The sequence below is a fragment of the Patiria miniata genome, unplaced genomic scaffold, assembly GCF_015706575.1.
Source record: "Patiria miniata isolate m_02_andy unplaced genomic scaffold, ASM1570657v1 HiC_scaffold_29, whole genome shotgun sequence".
NCBI classification, from domain to species: Eukaryota; Metazoa; Echinodermata; class Asteroidea; order Valvatida; family Asterinidae; genus Patiria; species Patiria miniata.
The window spans coordinates 3,099,110-3,118,401 of NW_024037068.1; the positions used below are offsets into that span (position 1 = coordinate 3,099,110).

Sequence of the window (19,292 nt, forward strand, 5' to 3'; positions counted from 1 at the left end):
TTGAGGAAACTGAAGATCGGAAGCCTGCGTCTCCATCTTGTCTCTCAACATTTCTGACATCTTCATGATTTCCTTTCGACGCGGATACAGCCAAAGGTGGTGTATTTACACCGAAGCGGCGGGTAAGAAATTTGAGAGCGCCTGCCACGTGCTTCTGGAAAAGATGTAAACGTGAGCCGACGGTCGCATCAGCGGGGCTGCACCACCATTCCTTGCAGTTGGCATAAAATAATCATATGGCCATTGCAAATTGACATGAAGTGGATATTTGTACATTCCACACGCACAAAGATGGAAATGGTCCACATTGTAATGTTTTGTAAAAGTGGATACACACAACAAAACGTATGAACCGCGGCCCGCTGGTCCTGTCAAAAGTGCCTTTGAAAACTTAATTAACTTGGGGCGCCTCGCGCGGATAGAGCGCCCCCAATAGTCTACCGGCATTCAAGAGTTTTTTTGTAAACACAGTATAGTATCTTTGGCCATTGCGTCAGCGCGGTGATCATCGCTTTGAAAGGTAACTATGTTGTAGCATGGAGGAATAAACACAGGTAGTAGGCCCTTAGTAAAAACTCGATTATGAACGAAAGAATCTTAAATCGTGTACAGCCTCTTCCGATCGGATAGGATGGGTTTACATGGACGAACATTATATTATTATATTAGTCGACATCATTCATGCGTATTGCCATTGGGGAAAAATGTTGTACCTGACCATGCTGACCGAGCCTGTCATGGAAACCTTGGAAATCCGTGGTAGGTTATCGTGGAAAGGTGGCATTCCGTGAAAGGCTATCATGAATAAGTGGAAGTATATGATTATGCTATCGTGGAAACTCGCCCAAAGATTAATTATTGCAAAAAGCAATTGTGCACAGCCGACAAAAAAGTGTTGTGTTTGAAAGAAGAGTCCGAGTTTTGAATCTTGATAGATCTCCGTGAAGTAAGTGACTGATTAATTAAGAGGAATAAAGGAAAGGAGAGGGTGAGAGTAGAGGAGGGAAAGTGGAGGATATAACCGTAAAGGATGCAATTTTTTGGCGCTTGAAAATTAATTAAACAAAACAAGTGGAGGATAAATTAAGTATGTTGGCCAGTTTCCCATACTGGTGGCTGTCTTCTTAAAGCAAATATGTAGTCAATGGACATCAGTCGTACAGGGACAGTGTCTTCAAGTGTCTTGGAAACCAACAAATACCCAAAATGCCATCTTTCCCATGGTTGGGGGGGGGGAGATAAAGGGGATACACAAGTTAGTGCAAGTCAGACTTTTCACTGAATTCATTTTCATTTTCTGTTTTCTTTCAGCAATTGAAGTTAGCTTTCAATATGTAAAATTACTTGGAGTTTTACACAAGTCACGCAGCGACCCCAATAAAATGGAGCCTCTAAAATCATCAGACAAATCTGGCAGGCATAACCCACGTCGCAATCACTCCCGTCATAGGCACAGACATGGTGAACGTGAGCCCAAAGACAAAATGAGGGACACTTCATATGATGGCAGGGACAGCAGGCAGTCACGTAGACGCAGGGCAGACAAAAATGATGATTCTAGGTCCAGAACCGAGAAGCATCCCAGCCGGGGTCGAATGCCCGATCGCCAAAAGGATAAGAAAAGAGCCTATCATTCCTCCTCCTCAAGGTCAAGACACAGGAGCAGAGACGGAACCAGAGCTTCATCCACAAGAAAGGGCCCTTCAAAAAGAAGTGAGACGTCCCGTGGGAAGAAACGTGGGAAAAAACGCGCAAGGAAAGGAAAGGTTTCCAAAGCTTGGAATCTCTATGGGTACACTGCCGATGACATTCCTGTGCCTGAGAAATCAAGCAGGGATGTTGAACATTCCAGCAGACAAACTGATCCAAATGCAGATGAAGGTTTGTCTAGAACTCACCCATGGGACGAAGATAGGACTTTGAGACCGCAAGATTCTAGACACGAGTCTGGAAATTGTTCTTCAAAAGAACACCTTGAAGTAGAGAAATCTTCCAGGGACAACGATGGCATGTTTGACTGGAAGAGGCACAGACGGGAGCTGGATGCAATATTTTTTAGGGATGACAGTATTATCAAAAGGTAAATAATTGAGCTTTGGTGATTTCGTGTCATGGAATTTGTCAATCTGTGTAATATTGTGTGAAATGCCAGAACTTTTGGTTGTCAATTTTCACTGTATTTTACCACAGGAAATCCGAAGATTACCATGATTTTTGGAAGTTTCTTGAGCGCTACCAAGCTTTTCAATTCAAGCTGAGTGCCAGTCAGCCACATCGAGGTAATAACTACAGTTATACTTTCAATAATGCCCTTTGTAAATTTATGTTAAATTTCTGCATTTCATATCTCCCTGTACTCTCCTAGCATCTCTCTTTCCACTATCCCTGATAGGATAGACCTAAATCTTTCCAAGAAAAAAAATTATACCCAGGCTAGTGTCATTGAAGTGCTAAGCATGTAGATTTTGTAGTACATGTGTGTATTTTTGTGTTAAGTGACAATTGCATGGAAATGAAATTGAGACAAATCGATACTCAGAAAGATAAAAAGAAAATTGCTTCAGCAAAAAAATGGTGTCTGAAAGTTTGTAAAATCTTTAGAGTATCACCTTAAGAGGAAATTGTTTAGTGATACTTTCTGTCATATTCCTGTGAAATTGTACCTTGCTAGTGCAGACAACGAGATATTTCAGTCACTGAAAAGCAAAAACGGTGATTTGTGAAAAAAACAATCAGCCAGTGAAGAACTCTTTGGGTTTTTTTTAATTGCATTGTTTTGTTTTTCAGACAAGAATGATGTCGAAGACAAGGAAAAATCTGTCAAATCTGCTGTTCTCGGACTGCCGCTGAAATATGACAAGAGACAGCGAATCAATATGACACTGAAGTTGAGAGGAGTGGAAGAAGCAGAAAGACGATCAAAGTGGTTGACCAGCAAGAAAGGTAATGCCAAAGGCTTTAAAATGCGAGATCCGAGAATCGGCTGAAATATGATCACTTATTGTTGTTCAGTATAACTTAGGCCAACGTACAGCAAGTCATCCTTAGCCACAACTCTCTTGAAAGACTTGCTGCAATTGTTCTCATGTCATGGGTTCGAACCCTGCTCAAAACAGAGTGTCACCAACAATTAAGTACTAAGCTTTTCCAGCACAGGAAACTAATATTTTACCAGATCTTTCTTTTTACAGTTCCTTTTTTTTAAATTTTTTTTTTACTTGTTTTCAACAGATGATGAAGATGAGTTAACCACTGAACGCATCAAGGAATTCAGCAAGGTGCTGTTGTATTATGTTGACTTCTCTCAAAAGCAGCAGGTGAATATTGGCTCATAAAACTGAATTTGTCCACCTACTTTTGGTTAAAAGACTGTTTCTTTAACCCTTAATCCCTCGCCGTATTTGTTAGAAATCCAACACAATCTAGCAAACTGATTTCATATCAAACTCTATTTTAGGAAATAACAGCCAAACCTTACATGGACACTCCTGAAACCAATAAAACTGCAAAACCAGGTTGTGAACTTCTTACATTTAAGAATCAAAAGTTGAACAAATAAATGGACTGTCGCAGGTTTGAACCTTGCTCCAGTCAATTTCTTTGTTTAACTTTTGAAATAATTATAATGCACTTTGTCATTTTGTAGAGAACGCTCTACTGTATGTACTATGTGCACACACACAGCCTCAATTGTTGAATATTCATCTCATTTATTTGTGTGCTTCACTGGGTGACAAAACACACAAGATGCAGGTTTTATGCAACAGATTTGTGCACAGTCAGTTTGAAGTAAGTCGTTATGCAGAACATTGTCCTTGTCATTCATGCGTCAGAATTGACTTTGATGTACCACAACCATAGAGCTGTATTATACAGCTCTATGACCACAACTGGGCTCTTGTCATGCTGCCCTCTATTGTTTCTGCCCTGAGCCATTACTTGCAGACACTAAATAAGTTATTGACACCAAATGAGTTTCTCCTGTTGAGCTGACTAAACCTTATGTCTTTGCACTTCTTATCACAGTTTGCCAAGCTGAGCAAGCTACTTCACGACCGAGCCAACCTGCCCATAGCTCGCTACCAGGACATGATCGTACAGGCAACCAGGGCCAACCAGGTGGTCATCGTGGCTGGGGACACTGGCTGCGGAAAATCCACACAGGTTTGCAGCCCCACAATATACATGTGATGTCCCTTGACAAAACAAGGCTGTTTTGGAAACCTGCTATCTGAACAGTTTACAGACAGTCAAAAATTCAATCCTCTTCCCCTGCCATGCCTTTATACACAGACTAGTCACCAACAGTCAGATCATATTTCAAAAGGCACTGTGACTAGTCAAATTCCATCAACAGACAAAAGCTGAGTGACTGCTAGGTACAGCTGGCTTATCAATCTCCTACAGTCAAAGCGTCAGGTTTCATAGTGATCACAGCCAGTCAATCCTGCTTTATGAAGGCAGGGAGCACTCATGAGTTAAAAACAGTCACTTGATTATTGTGACTGCTGGGCTGGCCTTGTTGAAATTGCCAGCCAGAGAGGGAGGGTTAAAATGGTATTCAACTGAAGCCCCCAATTTTGAAGAACTAGTTTATAATGTCAGATTTTGCTATGTTATCCTCTATCAGACATTGTAATCACATTAATGGTGTATCTTAAATTTAGAACCTATTTTCTTTGTTTTTATCCCGCTTTCCTGTGCAAGAGTTTTTTAAGTTTAATTTTGTATCTTTCTTTGGCTCCAGACAATGTTTGGCATATATTTCAATAAGCAGTTTTCACTCAATTTAAATGTAAGCACGTAACGGACACAATGATCTATGAACCAAAAAGGTTGTGTACCTATTTACTGCAGCTCGAAAACTTGAACAAAACGATAATTTTTCTTCTTGAATCTCAGGTGCCACAATACTTGATGAAGGCTGGCTTTGACGGCATAGCCTGCACCCAGCCTCGCCGTATAGCTTGCATATCCCTTGCCAAACGGGTCGGCTATGAAACGCTACATGAGTATGGCATGGAGGTGGGCTACCAGATCAGGTTTGAGGCCAGCAAGAGTTCATCTACCAAGATTCTGTTCCTCACTGAGGGTAAATTGAAAATAATTTGCTAGTTAACATCACTATTGATAATACACACTAGCACACAATCCTTTTGTTCGTGTCCATAAGCAAGCTTCTTTACAGTAATCATGTTTTGTTTGTCTTGACTAGAATTTGTGCGAGTCCCTTCTATAAACTCTCTCTCTTTGTAACCAAGTGAGGGGAAGTCATTTACAACATCCATAGCCTTCATAAGTTTTTCATCGATTCCAATCATGGACCTTAACTCATTAATGCCTGTGCTGCCCCGAACCACCCTGTCTGTTACTTCCTCTGTTTTCCAAAACCAACCCAGTTCGGTGTGGTTTTATCGATTCCTCAGGGAATAATTTCAATTCATTAATACTTGTTTTGATTTTTGGACTGAAAAGGTTTGATTTTTTAACCGAAAAGGTATATGTGAATGGGAATAAGTATGTGCTTGGCTGGTATTAAACACTTTATTTAAGATTGGTTTGGAGTCTGGATGCTGATAATGACCCGAGCCGAAGCATCCAGACTACAAACCAGTCTTAAAAAGAGTGTTTAAAACCGGCCAAGCACATGTTTATTCCCTTATTTGAAAACAATGTAATACATGTGCTAATGGGTTTATCTTTCGACTTTCTTCCAAAGGACTACTCCTTCGTCAGCTGAGCTTGGACCCCACCCTCCAGCAGTACAACGTCATCATCTTGGATGAGGTGCACGAGCGTCATCTCCACGGCGATTTCCTCCTGGGGGTTCTCCGCTGCCTCTTGGAGCAGCGAGAGGACCTCAAGCTGGTCCTGATGTCGGCCACAATCAATATCGGACTCTTCTCCGGCTACTTTGACAAGGCGCCCGTCATCCAGGCAAGAAGCTTCCTTGATTCTGTACAACTTGTCTTGTGGGTTATACATGTATACTGTGTTACGTGCGGCGAATGCACGGCAGAAAGAAATAAGTAATGAAAAACGGGAAACTTTTAAAGCAAAGGCAAAGAGAGACCAAGATATAATTAACAAAATTTTATTAATTCTCCCAAATCAATCAACAGGTCATTGTGTAACAACAAGCATTTCATGTTAGATGGCAACTTAAGACTTCATGCAAGAACTCCAAAGCATTAAGGCAAAGAAAAGTAAACTACAAAGAAATTAGCAAAGCTGCAAATTATACAAACAGGCAAAATACAGTGAAGAAGAAGCCGGCAAAATAAACTTAATTAGCGAAAAACAAAAAGGCAAATTGTATTCGACCGAATATAATTACCCTTAATAAGGAACCAGTAGCAGGAACAGGCCCCTCCCAGCCAGTGGCCAAAATGGTTTGCCCTTCACTGCCATATTTATTCTGACAAAAAGGTTCCGACGACAACATTGTTGGCAAGCATCTTTTTTATTGTCATTTGCCAATGAAGGGAATAACTCTGCATGCTATTTCATTTTGTCCTTGTTTTTTTTCTGGTTTTCTTTTAAAGGTTCCTGGGCGACTGTTCCCCATCAAACTGGAATATGTTCCCATAAGTATAGAGGTGAAATATCCCAATTTAATGTTGTCCTTTTTCTTTTTACTTTCAACCCTAGAAATACGTTGTATGTTTTGATAGCTTTTTATTAGCTAATATACAAAAATTAGTTACTTTTAAATGAGGCATCTCACCAAAAAATGTACCAACGTTTAGTTTTAAGGAATGATTAGCTTACAAAAGTTGAATTAGCTGCGGCTTGGTAATTATCTAGAAGGATGTTTTTGTAAGCATAAAAGCAAAACAAAAAAGAAGGGATATTCTAAGAGTTTTGCAGATGCCAAAAAAATGTACCAACATGAAACATTGAAATTGAACACACATAGGACAGTCCGATTTCAAATAATTTAGTATTTGATTTTTTGAAACTGCGTTCAACCAAATATTTGAAACTCGGCGGTTAAGTTTACACTTACCAGTTGCATTTGCTTGCAGCAACCTGTCAAAAATTTTACGCAGAGCGCGTCGGTTAAAATTTGCACGGGGCAACCTATGTCATGGGCCAGGCTCAGGAGTGTTTTGCAATAAGTATTTTATAACTGTTAATGGCTCTAACCTGCTAAAGGATATGAATCGCCGTCGACAAACAAAGTTGCTGTCAACAAAATGTGGCATCTGACAATAAAGCGCACCAATGTTATGATTGTATTAACATCTCGGTCGTGTATGTACATCGCATGCGTAGTTTTTTATCTTTCGAATAAATGAACGAGCAAATGCTATTCAAATATTCGATTGATGATCGATTATTTGAATATTCAATATAATCTGGACAGCCCTAAAAAATTGTTAGGTGAAAGAAGTAAAGTAAGAAATTTACATTTAATTATTAAAAAGTGCCTTCCGCGGGTGTGGATAATTATTTCCTGATTGGTATGTTTTGCTATACAGGAGCAAAGCTCCAAGTCGGAGAAACTGGATCCCCGCCCCTACTTGCGCATTATGCAGCAGATTGACATGAAGTACCCAGCTACGGAGAGAGGGGACCTGCTCATTTTCCTGAGCGGTATGTCCGAGATATCCAGCGTGACAGAGGCGGCAAAACTCTATGCCGCAAAGACGCAACGGTGGATCGTGCTGGCCCTGCACAGCACGTTGTCTGTCGCTGAACAGGATAAAGTAAGCTCAAGATACAATGGGCTCTGTGCGCAAACAAGAGAGGGCGTTTTTTACCACTTTCGCAAGAGCACCGTGGACTGGTTCGTGCAAAGTATGCACGACTTGTTTTCTTCTGAATGTGCACAAAGCCATAGTGTCTTTGTGTGAGCGTCAGGTGTCGTGAGCAATGCGTCTCCCAGTTGTCTCCCCTAACTCTCCCTTTCTTACCGTTGAGGGGGTACTTGCGCACGGAGCCCATAGGAGGGCACTGTATGGTTTTTCTTAAATCTTGCGTAATGTACCAAAATTTTTGGTAAACCAAATAGCACCAGCCAAATGTGCCCACCAAAGCTAAAAACAGCTAATGAGTTAATTCCTCACATTGCTAATCAAAAAAACAATCAGCAAAATATCGCCACCCATCCCTGCCCCCCCCCCCCCCAAAAAAATGCTCCCCCTGAAAGTTGAAACCCAGTTTTGCCACTCGTTTTGTAATATTATCCATTTTTGATTTATGCTTGCAACTTACAGGTGTTTGACATAGCCCCTGAAGGTGTTAGAAAATGCATCGTGTCAACCAACATCGCAGAAACGTCAGTGACTATTGACGGAATTCGGTTCATCACCGACTCGGGTAAAGTAAGTGTCGTTCACAAAAAACTACTCCTTGGGAAAGTTTGTTTTGTAGGTTTATGACATGCCTGTTGGTTGTTATTGATTAGTGTTGTGCAAAATCAAAAACGAAAACCGACTTGACCCAAACTTGAATGAAATGGTGAAATCTGATTGGTCACCATGCAGGTGAAGGAGATGAGCTACAATGCAGAAGCCAAGATGCAACAACTGCAAGAGTTTTGGATCAGCAGAGCCAGCGCCGAACAGCGGAAAGGAAGAGCAGGTAGGATAGACTGACAAGGGATTCTTGCTTTGTAGGAGTACCTGACAGTGTTAAGAAAAAGCAGTTTATAGGAAGAATAGGCCCAGAAGTTCTGTATCGGTAAAGCCAGTACGGAACAGTGTGAAAGAAGAATTGTACTAGTCCTTATTGAGATGGTCACAAGTCACCATACTTTCATAAGTCATTCACAAGTTATTTGTTGGTCTTATGTTGACATCATTTCAACAGAAACGTTTTGTACACCAAAAATCGGGGGACAAGGACGATGTTCGGTAAAGCCTAATGATCCATGTAGCGGTGTTTGGTATAGCGACATTCCACTGTATACGAAGATGTAAGCCGAATTATGCAGGTGAAAAAAAAAATTGATGAGACTGTCTTTAACAACAAAATGTAAATGCAATGTGTTTTTTTCTCAGGACGTACTGGGCCCGGTGTTTGCTTTCGTCTCTATGAGGAGTCTCAGTACAATGATTTCCAGGAATACTCTACTCCTGAGATCCACCGAGTTCCGCTGGACTCGCTGATTCTGCAGATGATGGCACTGGGACTCCATGATGCTAGAAAGTAAGTTGATTGAATTTTGAGGACAGGGGAGGGGGAAGATTCTGATCCATTCGTTATATGGCCCTGCTAACTGTGCATGTTGGCAAAAACATGTGTGCCTCTCCAGTGCATTACTGCATGTTCCAAACAGGTGTGTCATAAGCAAGTGCACATATGTCCAACAATCGTACCTTCATGTCGGACATAAATAACAGCTGTGATTGGTCAAAACATTGGCCTGTCTTCAGGCAAATATTAGTTATGCAGCACGCTTAAAATTTAGGCATATGCAATTTGAAGATTTGGTTTCTTCAAATAAGTCAGTACTAACAGCATTTTCCCAGATTTGCCTATTCCCGGACAACCAAGTGTAACTTAGAAATTGAGAGTGTTTCCTGGATTTGAGTTCCAAGATTTAATTCTCCTTTCTATTCCGTCTATTCCAGATTTCCCTTCATTGAGCCTCCCCCGGCAACAAGCATCGAGAGTTCCATCCTGTTTCTTAAGGAGCAAGGAGCCTTGACCAAGGAAGAAACCTTGACTCCCATTGGCCGACTCCTGGCCGATCTGCCCGTCGATGTCGTCATCGGCAAGATGCTCATCATGGCAACCGTCTTCAAGGTATTACACATCGCATCCTTGTCTACCGGGGAAACATTTGAGGCGCATTATATACTTGTTTTATTTGTGGTGTTTGGATTTTAGTTTCGTCATGGAGGTTTATAATGTCATGGAGTTGCCCTAGTACCTTTTTTGTCTTAAAGTAATTTTCACACTTGCAAATCTACAGACATGACAGATAAAAGGACATAGTAGTGCATTGAGTTCATACAGTGGAAAGGATCTCCGTAAATAATGATGATTTCATCTTTCCATTGTTAATTTTGTTTTCAGATGATTGAGCCAGTGTTGTGTATAGCAGCAGCTCTGAGCGTTCAGTCTCCGTTCACAAGCCGAGCGCACAGGGACTCAGAAGCAATGGTACATTTAATCAGAATTTCAATTTCTGAAACTTTTTCATTCTAAAACTTTATGCTGTTACTGTACATTATCTGAATTTTGTGGCTATCTTTCAATACGCAATTTTGCTAAGCACAATTAACCTATCGCTGTAGAATGGCGTCAACGCAGCTTGTGAAGTATTGTCCAATATAACATGATATACAAATAGACGTGGAACGTGCAACATCTGAGACAAACAAAACGTAGCGTACACAAATTCCATAAGGTTGTCTAAGGGGCATAGCCAACTCGCAAACTGCGATAGGTTAATTGACTATTGCTTAATAGTTCATCAAAAAAGTAACAAATGTCATTGTGCTTGCTTTTCAACTGATTTCTACTAGAATTTTATCCTATTTTCGCTGGATAAAATCTCTTCTCTTCTGATATTATTTAGTCTAAGATTAACCAAACTCACATGTTACAATTATAATTTTTCCCCACTCTGTTCTACAGACAGCACGGCGCCCCCTAGAGTCTGACCATGGTGATCCCTTTACGTTGCTGAATACTTTTGACGAGTGGATTCAGGTCGGTCTGTTTGTTATAACAAATTATTTTCTCAATTGTTAGGTGTTCGCAAATAGAATGAACAATTTTTTGGGTGGTAACTTTCAGCTCATTTCTAACTTAAAAAAATTACAGTGATATATTATGAAATTAAATGTACTTCACACTTGACATGCACACGGTCATTAACCATTCTGAACTTTGACCTATCTCAGGTCAAGGCCAAAGGTCAACCATCACGCAAGTGGTGCAAGAGGCGAGGCCTAGAGGAGCAACGCTTCTACGAAATGTCCAAGCTCAAACGTCAGTTTGAGGATCTCCTCAGGGTAACACAAGTTTTCAACTGTTCCATTTTGAAACCCACGGGACCAATTTTATGGCACCTTCAAAGCACATGTTTTTCTTCTCTCAAAAGATACTGTAATCATCAAGAAGCATGTCCAGAACGCTGGTGCTCACACTTTTTCCGGGAGGAAATCATCTTGCCACATAACACCCATCGTGCCCAAACTTCACTGGTTACCAATCCAGTACCGCATACATGTATACAAAGTTCTCCTGATGACATTCAAAGCTCTTCATGGCTTAGCCCCACTTTATCTTAAAGGAATGTTACAACATCGTCAACTGAGACCAGGTCTGAGGTCGTCATTCAATATACTGTTTGTCCTGAAGACTCGTTTGGCAATCTATGGAAACCGTGCTTTTTCCAGCTTTGCATCACTTATCTGGAACTCCTTGCCAGACGAGTTAAGGGCAATACAATCTCTTTTCACACCCCATCTCAAAACCCACCTCTGCAATCAGTTTCTCTCTCACACATAATGACCTACACTTTCAAACACATTGACTTTTCACAGACCCGCACCTTTGAATGACTATTGTTTTCAGATACTGTGTGCCTTACAAATGCTTTTTGTTATTATATTTATGTGAAATTTAGAGGCAAAATGTGATATCAAAATCATGTTTTGAGATGATTTTAAATCATGTCTTATGTCTTCTCCAAAGGACCATAATCTTGTGGAGAGACTAAGTGACCCGTCAGATAGACGGTACAGCAGTGCTGAGAGATACAAAAGGAACTTGGAAAAAAAGAAGTTGAGGGATCTCAAGAAAAAAGAACACAGTGGGCCCAAGAAACGTAAATATCTCCGCTTGGGCCAAGAGGTGAGGTATAAGTTTTTAAGGTATGATATTTGTTTCTCGTGAACCCTCGGACAACACTGACTTCACAGGGTTACTGAAATAAGTTACCCAGGAAAAATACCCAGTATTATAAATTTTGCATGCGGACTTGTGTAGGCATTTTTGATTTCGGAAAAGTTGATTTTCTTTAACTTCAAATCCTGTGTATTGTTTGCTTATTATTTACCATGGCGATAAGTAATAATGATGGTCTGCTTATGGGCTCTGGTCACTGGTAACCACTCCGGTTACCAAGGCAGAGTTGGGGGAGACCACCGAGAGAGACATTCGAACGCAATGAAAACGACGCCTAGCACTCACGCAAAGATGCTATGGCTTTGTGCACAAAAGTAGTTGTGCGTACCTCTGCTGCAATTATGTCCTCCAACCAGTACCGAACGTTGTGTGTCCCGTCTACTAGGCACTTGAAAATGGTCAAACATCGCCCTCTCTTGTCTGCACATGATTTCGTTTCACTTACCAGTTCCAAATTTTGTCTTGAATGCAATGCAATTTTGTCTTGAATGCAATGCAAAAATTAAGAATCTACAAAGAACCCTCTGATGTTCGTTGCAAAACTGGATGTCCTTTTGGGTTTCTTCCAAAACTTGTGGATGAGTTAAGATTACTTACATTTGACTCTTTGCCTCATTTTCTTGAATTCAGGACTTGGATGCAAGTGATGAGGAGGAAGAGCAGCCAGGAAGTGACCTGAAGAGCCTGGAGTTCAAACTGACCCACAACCTCAACCGCCTACAGGTAAAACACAGATAACGCACATAATCGTGCTTTACTATACTCTCGAGGACAAGGCTTTGTGTTTCCCGTTGTCCCTACAATATAACACTCTCCCATAGACTAAACTGCGCACACTCACGATCGAGGACCATTTTTAACAAAATATGAATGCTGGAGGACAACAAAGAATCTGTTGTTCTCCCTTCATCTGTCTGTCCTTTGGGTGTAAGTAATACATGTACACTAGCATATAACCTAAAGAATAAATTCTCCCTCAAACCTTAAGGCGAATACATGAAGGAACATTGGTAAAAACTCGGAAAGTGACCTGCCAATTAATAAGAAAATTCTTTCCCATATTGAAGATAGGGATGGTACCAAAAACCCTGTAAAATTATTTCGCCTGAAATGGTATTGTTTGGAAGAAAGCAATAAATGAAGGCGATTTAAACAAGTGTGTTCACAGGCGCCCTTGTTTTACGTGCTTTAGCAAATGGAATCCAGTTACGAGACCTGAAAAGCTTGAAATTTTAATGGCCTTCTCAGTACATGTATGTCACTTTTTTGACATGTTGATAAATGCAAACTTTAGACAACCATAACTTGTCAACAGAATGTATGATTGAAGTGCAACAAACAATAATGTAGGCAGAATTGTATTATCTTTCCTAGTACCCACAAACCCTCATTTCGATCTCTGCCCAGTTCTTGTTTTGCCAGAACGCTTCACATTTAAGCAAATGTTTGCCTCTGATGTAGGTGTGCCACTGGCTTTGCTTATACCGTTTGTAGTCTCCAAGAAATAGAGAAAGTTTCAGTCAACAAAATTGTGTACTTCGCAGGGTCATGGAATGATCTGCCCCTGCCTTATACATTTCTGATATTTCATTGATTTATACAGACCACAGCAAGCCTGAATCGCAGCTTCACACTACAGGAGCTGAATCTCCTGAAGGTGATTCTGTGCAGTGGACTCTACCCACAGCTAGCTATCGCCGATGATTGCAATAGCTATCGCAGAGAGTGCGACCAAGTATTCCATACCAAAGTATGAACAAAATGCCATTTGCGGTTTGTAAATATCAGCGATTCGAGAAATGAATCAAGATTTGTTCACACAAGCTTGTTTAATCAATGAAGTATTAGGCACACAGTAAATAGTAGCCTTGGTCGAGGACTCGAGGTATTCGACGATAGAGTGCGGTGATTAATGCTTGGCCAAGAACAATGCACCACATCACACGAAATGTGCAAAGCGCGAATACGACTTCATGCGGCTAGGCTACGTACGCTATGCAAATCAGGTGGGGCTGAATGAACACCTTGGAACAACCATAGCGATGGCCAATCTTTTTCAGGCAATTTTACGTTATTTTCTTTGCTGGATTTATTCCCAGTTATATTTGGTCTGCCGACTTCAAACTTTTTGGAGAATGTACCTACACTATTCAGCTCTATGTCCATGTAAAAAATGAGCCTCCATGACCACGCACTGAATAATAACCGCATCTTTATTCGCCACAACGTAAAAAAAAAGTTAAGCCAAAGCCCATGAATGTTCCAATGCGTTCATTCAGCACCACCTGACTTGCATCCTGTCACCTAGTTGCGTGAGGTCGCTATTCGCACTTCATAGAGGTACATACGTTTGTGTGAGTACATAGCGCACGGCTGCTGTGTATGTAAGCGGCCAACCATCGATTATCGGACACTACCGCCGAACGCCTTGACCAAGGCTAAGTAAATATCAATGTGTTCTTGTTGTCTGCAGGCCAAAGGGTTTGTACTACTCCATCCTACCGGTGTGTTTGCCAACAATCCGTCTGCTCTTGAGCCACCAGAGGAGAAGGACGAAGCTGGCAATTCCAGTTCCAGAGGGGTGAGAAGCAGCAGGCACCAGCTGATTGCCTATGTGTAAGTCTGCTCTGAAGCATGCTGGTTGTGGGAAAGAAAGATAAACATTTCAAAATAAATAGTGATTTGGAATTGGCGTTTGTCCCTTTACCGCCCAAAACCGCTCAGCTCTCTGTGGTTTTATTAATTCTTCATGGTACAAATACAATGCAATGCAACGTAGTTCAGGTGCTAACGGGTTCAAGCCCTACATCCATGCTTTGCTGAAAAGTTCCATAAATTAACCCTCCTGTTAGGTCTATCTCAAATGACGTCACTGCCTACAGATCGTCACGCATGTCAGCATGTTCTGACGCGCATTGGCTGTGCCACACTGTACTGCAAAGAAATTTCGAGCAACATGCGCACGTTTAGAACAATATGCACGCTGCGCGTAGCTGAATCTGTCAGCTGGTACATCTCTCTGCCAGCAACTTTTTTTTTAAATGTGTATGTCAAAAAGGAAAAATACTTTAAATGTACTCTGCACATTTGGTACTTGAAATACTGACAAAACTTTTACCAGTATTGCGGACTTGACCAATTGGTGAGTTGTTGTTATTTTTTGCCTATCAGATCATTGCTGGAGACAAACAAGCCATACCTTGTCAACACTATGAGGGTACCAGCTTTACAAACTGTCCTGCTGTATGCAAACTGTCTGGACACCAACCAAGCATGCACAAGGTAGATCTAGTATTTGTGTTTTTTTTGGGGGGGGGAGGCTCAGCAGACTGATTTGTTTCATGCTCAAATTAAAAATTACCCGAAATTTAAGAAGTGTAGCCTATAATTTTTGTGTATTATCAGTTTGGTTTTTGAGATCATCTCTTTTGGTATTTATTTTATTGTCTTAAAGCAAAGTTGAATCCTTGATCCAGATTGTTAAATCCATGGCAAGAACAGTGTGATAACCCATATTGCACAGTGTATATTGCACGGCATGTATTGCCCTGCATTCTTAGATGCGCCTGTTCTAGTACATGTAACTGGCTGACTGCTGGGAATAAAAACACGACAGCGTATGTGCTGCATCTTTACTGTGCATCAAGTTTGCATGAAGATTAATCTATCCCAATCGTGCTCATAGAAAACCAACAAATGTAGTACGCCTGTGTGCAATGTTATGCCACATGACCTCATGGCGTATAGGACAAACACAACATCATTCTCTGTGCCACCCTTTGGAATAGTATATGTTTCCTGTGTTCTATTGATTATTTCAGCAAAAAAAAACATAACTAGTGGATTTTGTTTGTCTCAGAATCGTAGTTGATGAGTGGATTGAGTTCACCATCGATGATGCCGACACGGCAGAGCATGTAATGTCAGGGGTGATTCAGCTGAGAGCTGCCTGGCTCCAACTATTGGAAATGAGACTACAAGGTACAGAAAATTGTCGGGAAAAAATGACGAGAGGCTTTATAAATTAAAGACCACTGTACCAAAAATAACAGCTTGGAATTTTTAATATCATTTTCGTGAATTCCCAATTGCCTGTGTTATTATACTGCAGAAGAATTTGAAAACAACAGAACTTGTATGTTATGACCAAATTAAGGCCTTTTTTACACACACGTGACTTACTTTGTCGCACGACAATGTGTCCTGTTTATATAAATATGCACAAATCAATGAGCGTGCTTACACTTGCGACTTTTCGTGCTATTTTTTTTTTTTTCAATTAAATTCCAAGTGATTTTATCGTATGACACAAAACGTCACATACGTATTTCACCCAGAACCTGTGCCTGAACTGATTTGGTTGCAAAAGATGGACGGAAAAAATCACACGACATATCATGCATTTGTGCAAACACAAACGCGTATGCGACATTGCTATGCGACATAGTCTTTGTAACAAAACTGTGTGTGTTGTAATAGGACTTTGGAGGATCTTCATTTTAATTCATTTTGAAAAGTTGAACAAAGAAATTGATTGGAGCGGGATTTGAACCTGCGACCTCCGGATTGCTATTCTGGTGCTCTACTATGCTATCCTGTCCTATGTCATGTATGTTCGCAGTTCCCAATTAGTTGATATATCTAAAAGAAACTAGTCATTGTCCCTTTGTGGTTCATTTGAAAATTTAGTTTTAATCCAGTTAAAATATACATAATATATGCTCAGAAATGTTACTCCATACCATCTAGTGGTAAAAAAGCAATGGTTTCTAAGATGGCCGCCAAGCATGAGGTCTACAGACTACATTGGAAGCAATATTTAGAAAGTCATTACGATTCTTTCTTAAGTTTTTCGTCATCTTTCACCCAAGATACCAACCGGTCTCGTCAAGATGACATCACCGATGCCAGCAACCTGAGGGTCCTTCACCAGGAGAGACTATTGTCCAGCAAGTTGGCCGAGTTCCTGGACTGCCATGTCGAGTACACCATGCGCAAGCTGGGCTCCACTGAACTACAAAACCTGTACATTGGCCCAAACAAAGGTGAGTGCTGGTTTGGAATATGTACATTAAAGGTATGTCTGTGCCATTTTAAAAAATATTAATAATAATGATTATAATAAAGGCATTTGTATGGCGCTTTATGTAACATACCTCAAAGTGCCTCACAATAAAAACTATAAAACACAGGCAATGAAACTACTTAAAATGAAAATATAAAAGTCCTTAAAGTGCTACAGTGATAAGAACTAAAACATGGAAGCAAACAAAACTGCAAATGCAAGTTAATTTGCCAAAAGAAAACAATTAAAAACTAAAATAAAAATGCAAAATCAAAAGCATTTAAAATATCAATTATTAATAAACACCACATGCACCTTAAAGTGCTAAAAGTAAAATAAATCCAATGTAACACGGGAAAATTGGCAACAAAATAAAAAAAAAAAAGGTAACATGCAACACATAACGCCAACCAAAAAGCAAAATGCAGAGAAAGTAATCACTACATGTGTATAATGCAACACGGAACGACAAGCCATTTGAGCAACAAAATTGAATTCTTAAGGATGGTTCCACAAAGCTATTCCTGTTGAAGTTTCAGCTCAGTGGATACTTCTCAAGAAATTGCAGATTCAGTAAAAATGGTAAAAGTTAAAACTTTTGGAAGGTGCATGGAGCAAGATGATTGTGTTTTAGGTCTGCTTTGCTGAAGTGTGTCAATGTGTTTTTCTTGAACAAATGACGACTTTTATGATGGTCTGTGTTGTACAATTTTAGCCAGATTTTCATTCTTTAATTCATGTTATTTTTTAACTTCAGGGCAAGGAAGCCAAGATGCCTTCTTCACATCTCAGAGCAAGGACGGTAGACCCCATCCAACAAAAGGAGGAACACAGGTCAATGACTACCTGACATACGGCTGGTAGGTTATCATTCAAATTTTACTTTGATGGTCTTTAAAATTGCTCCTCCAATTATTCTCTTTCTAACAAAGTAAATTTATTTTTTTTTCTCGAAATGACTTTTTAAAAATAAAATGTGTTTATTTTTACAAAGAACTACATGTAGTTCTTTTCCTATTTTGGACATCTACATTCCTCTAAAAAAGGCTTTTATTTTGGTAGCTATTGAGCTTCTCAGCACAAAAAAAAATCCACCTAAACTATTGTGGGGCCGGAAATAACTCAACAATTTAGATTATTCTTTAACTAAACATGGCCAAATTTATAATTTGATGTCTCACTCAAAAGCGAATAACTTTTGTATTGCTAGGAAAACAGCAATTTAAAAACTCATTTTTTGGGTGAAACCCTAAAGTAGTACAAGGAGGGTAATTTTGACCCTCCCAAATGCTTAAAAATACATTTGGAGGGTTGGACAAGGATTTTGAAGGATTGCGTATTAAGGTTTCAAGGGAAAGCACCTTCAGATTAAAAGTTGAAATAATCAGAAATGTGTTACTCGTTATTTGTAGTTTATACAACGTTGCCAGCGATCCTCTGGGTGAGTACAGCTCAGTCGTCCGTCGTCACTGGACTTGTCCCCATTGCACCGAGACCTTGATCATCACGACTCTCGAGAAACTTCAGCACGAGGCAGAATGCCTGCAACACTCTCAAGGTGAGGAAATACTGCTTTACTCGCAGATGGTGATACAGGTATAGAATTTGGCACACAGAGTATGCCATGAGAAAGATGTTTGGCTAAAGCGCCATCACAACTTTGTCCTTTGAAAATATAAAGGTAGAATAACAAGCAAAGGCAGCCATTTTGAAAGGTTTGAAAATTGCTTTTTATCACCAGAAATTGTCAAACAGGCGGCCATTGCTTGTAGGTTTCTTAAAAGGAAAAATGAAATTATACAACAAGAGGAATGAGCTTCACGTCAACTGACAAAAATTAAAACCTTATAGAAATATTGACTTTCACACATTTTAAAAAATTGATTTGATCTTTTGTCACTTTTAGGTGCCAAAGACGAAGCACAAGTTGCTGCAGAGAAGACCCTGAGTAACCATGGCAACAGCAGTGGCATGGCAACACTGACGCGGCAGTATCAGTGTCCCACCTGCAATGAGGAGTTCTCCCTCACATCATCGGAGATTCTGAAACACAAGAGGATGCATGCAAAGGAAACGACAGCTGATGCATAACACAAGTCTCAAGTCACAATACCATAGGTCACTAACTATCTCATCGTAATGTGAAATTTGGATTCCCCCAACAACAAAATAGACTCCTACATGTACAGGGTGGTTAAAAAAAAAGGATATCCACTTCTGACAGCAATTTTCACTTACTTAGTTGACTTATTTCAATTGTTTCTTCACATGGTAGTAAAGTATAGCCCTTTGACCATGCATGCATGAAAAAAGCTCAGTATGCTAATTTGAATACAAGTCACCAAAATCAGTCTTG

At 40.2% G+C, this 19,292-nt stretch overlaps 1 protein-coding gene across 3 annotated transcripts; it reads left to right on the forward strand.

Moving 5' to 3' along the window:
• The first annotated feature begins 417 nt into the window (after nt 1-417).
• LOC119735914 (probable ATP-dependent RNA helicase DHX34) lies at nt 418-19,035 on the forward strand. Of its 3 annotated transcripts, none has more exons than XM_038209863.1 (27): nt 418-520; nt 1,312-2,080; nt 2,191-2,279; nt 2,788-2,943; nt 3,232-3,317; nt 4,027-4,164; nt 4,903-5,092; nt 5,720-5,937; nt 6,546-6,599; nt 7,485-7,712; nt 8,223-8,330; nt 8,493-8,589; nt 9,009-9,156; nt 9,582-9,756; nt 10,030-10,116; nt 10,594-10,668; nt 10,863-10,973; nt 11,659-11,817; nt 12,502-12,594; nt 13,475-13,621; nt 14,345-14,487; nt 15,043-15,153; nt 15,731-15,852; nt 16,743-16,916; nt 17,694-17,796; nt 18,349-18,494; nt 18,843-19,035. In XM_038209863.1, the coding sequence occupies exons 2-27, from the start codon at nt 1,383-1,385 to the stop codon at nt 19,025-19,027; spliced, it is 4,041 nt and encodes a 1,346-aa protein (XP_038065791.1). In that variant the 5' UTR covers nt 418-520; nt 1,312-1,382; the 3' UTR covers nt 19,028-19,035. The 3 variants fall into 3 exon arrangements, with proteins under 3 accessions (XP_038065791.1, XP_038065792.1, XP_038065790.1); XM_038209864.1 differs by having other exon boundaries at nt 520-554; XM_038209862.1 differs by lacking the exon at nt 418-520 and adding an exon at nt 568-759.
• Nucleotides 19,036-19,292: the final 257 nt, after the last annotated feature.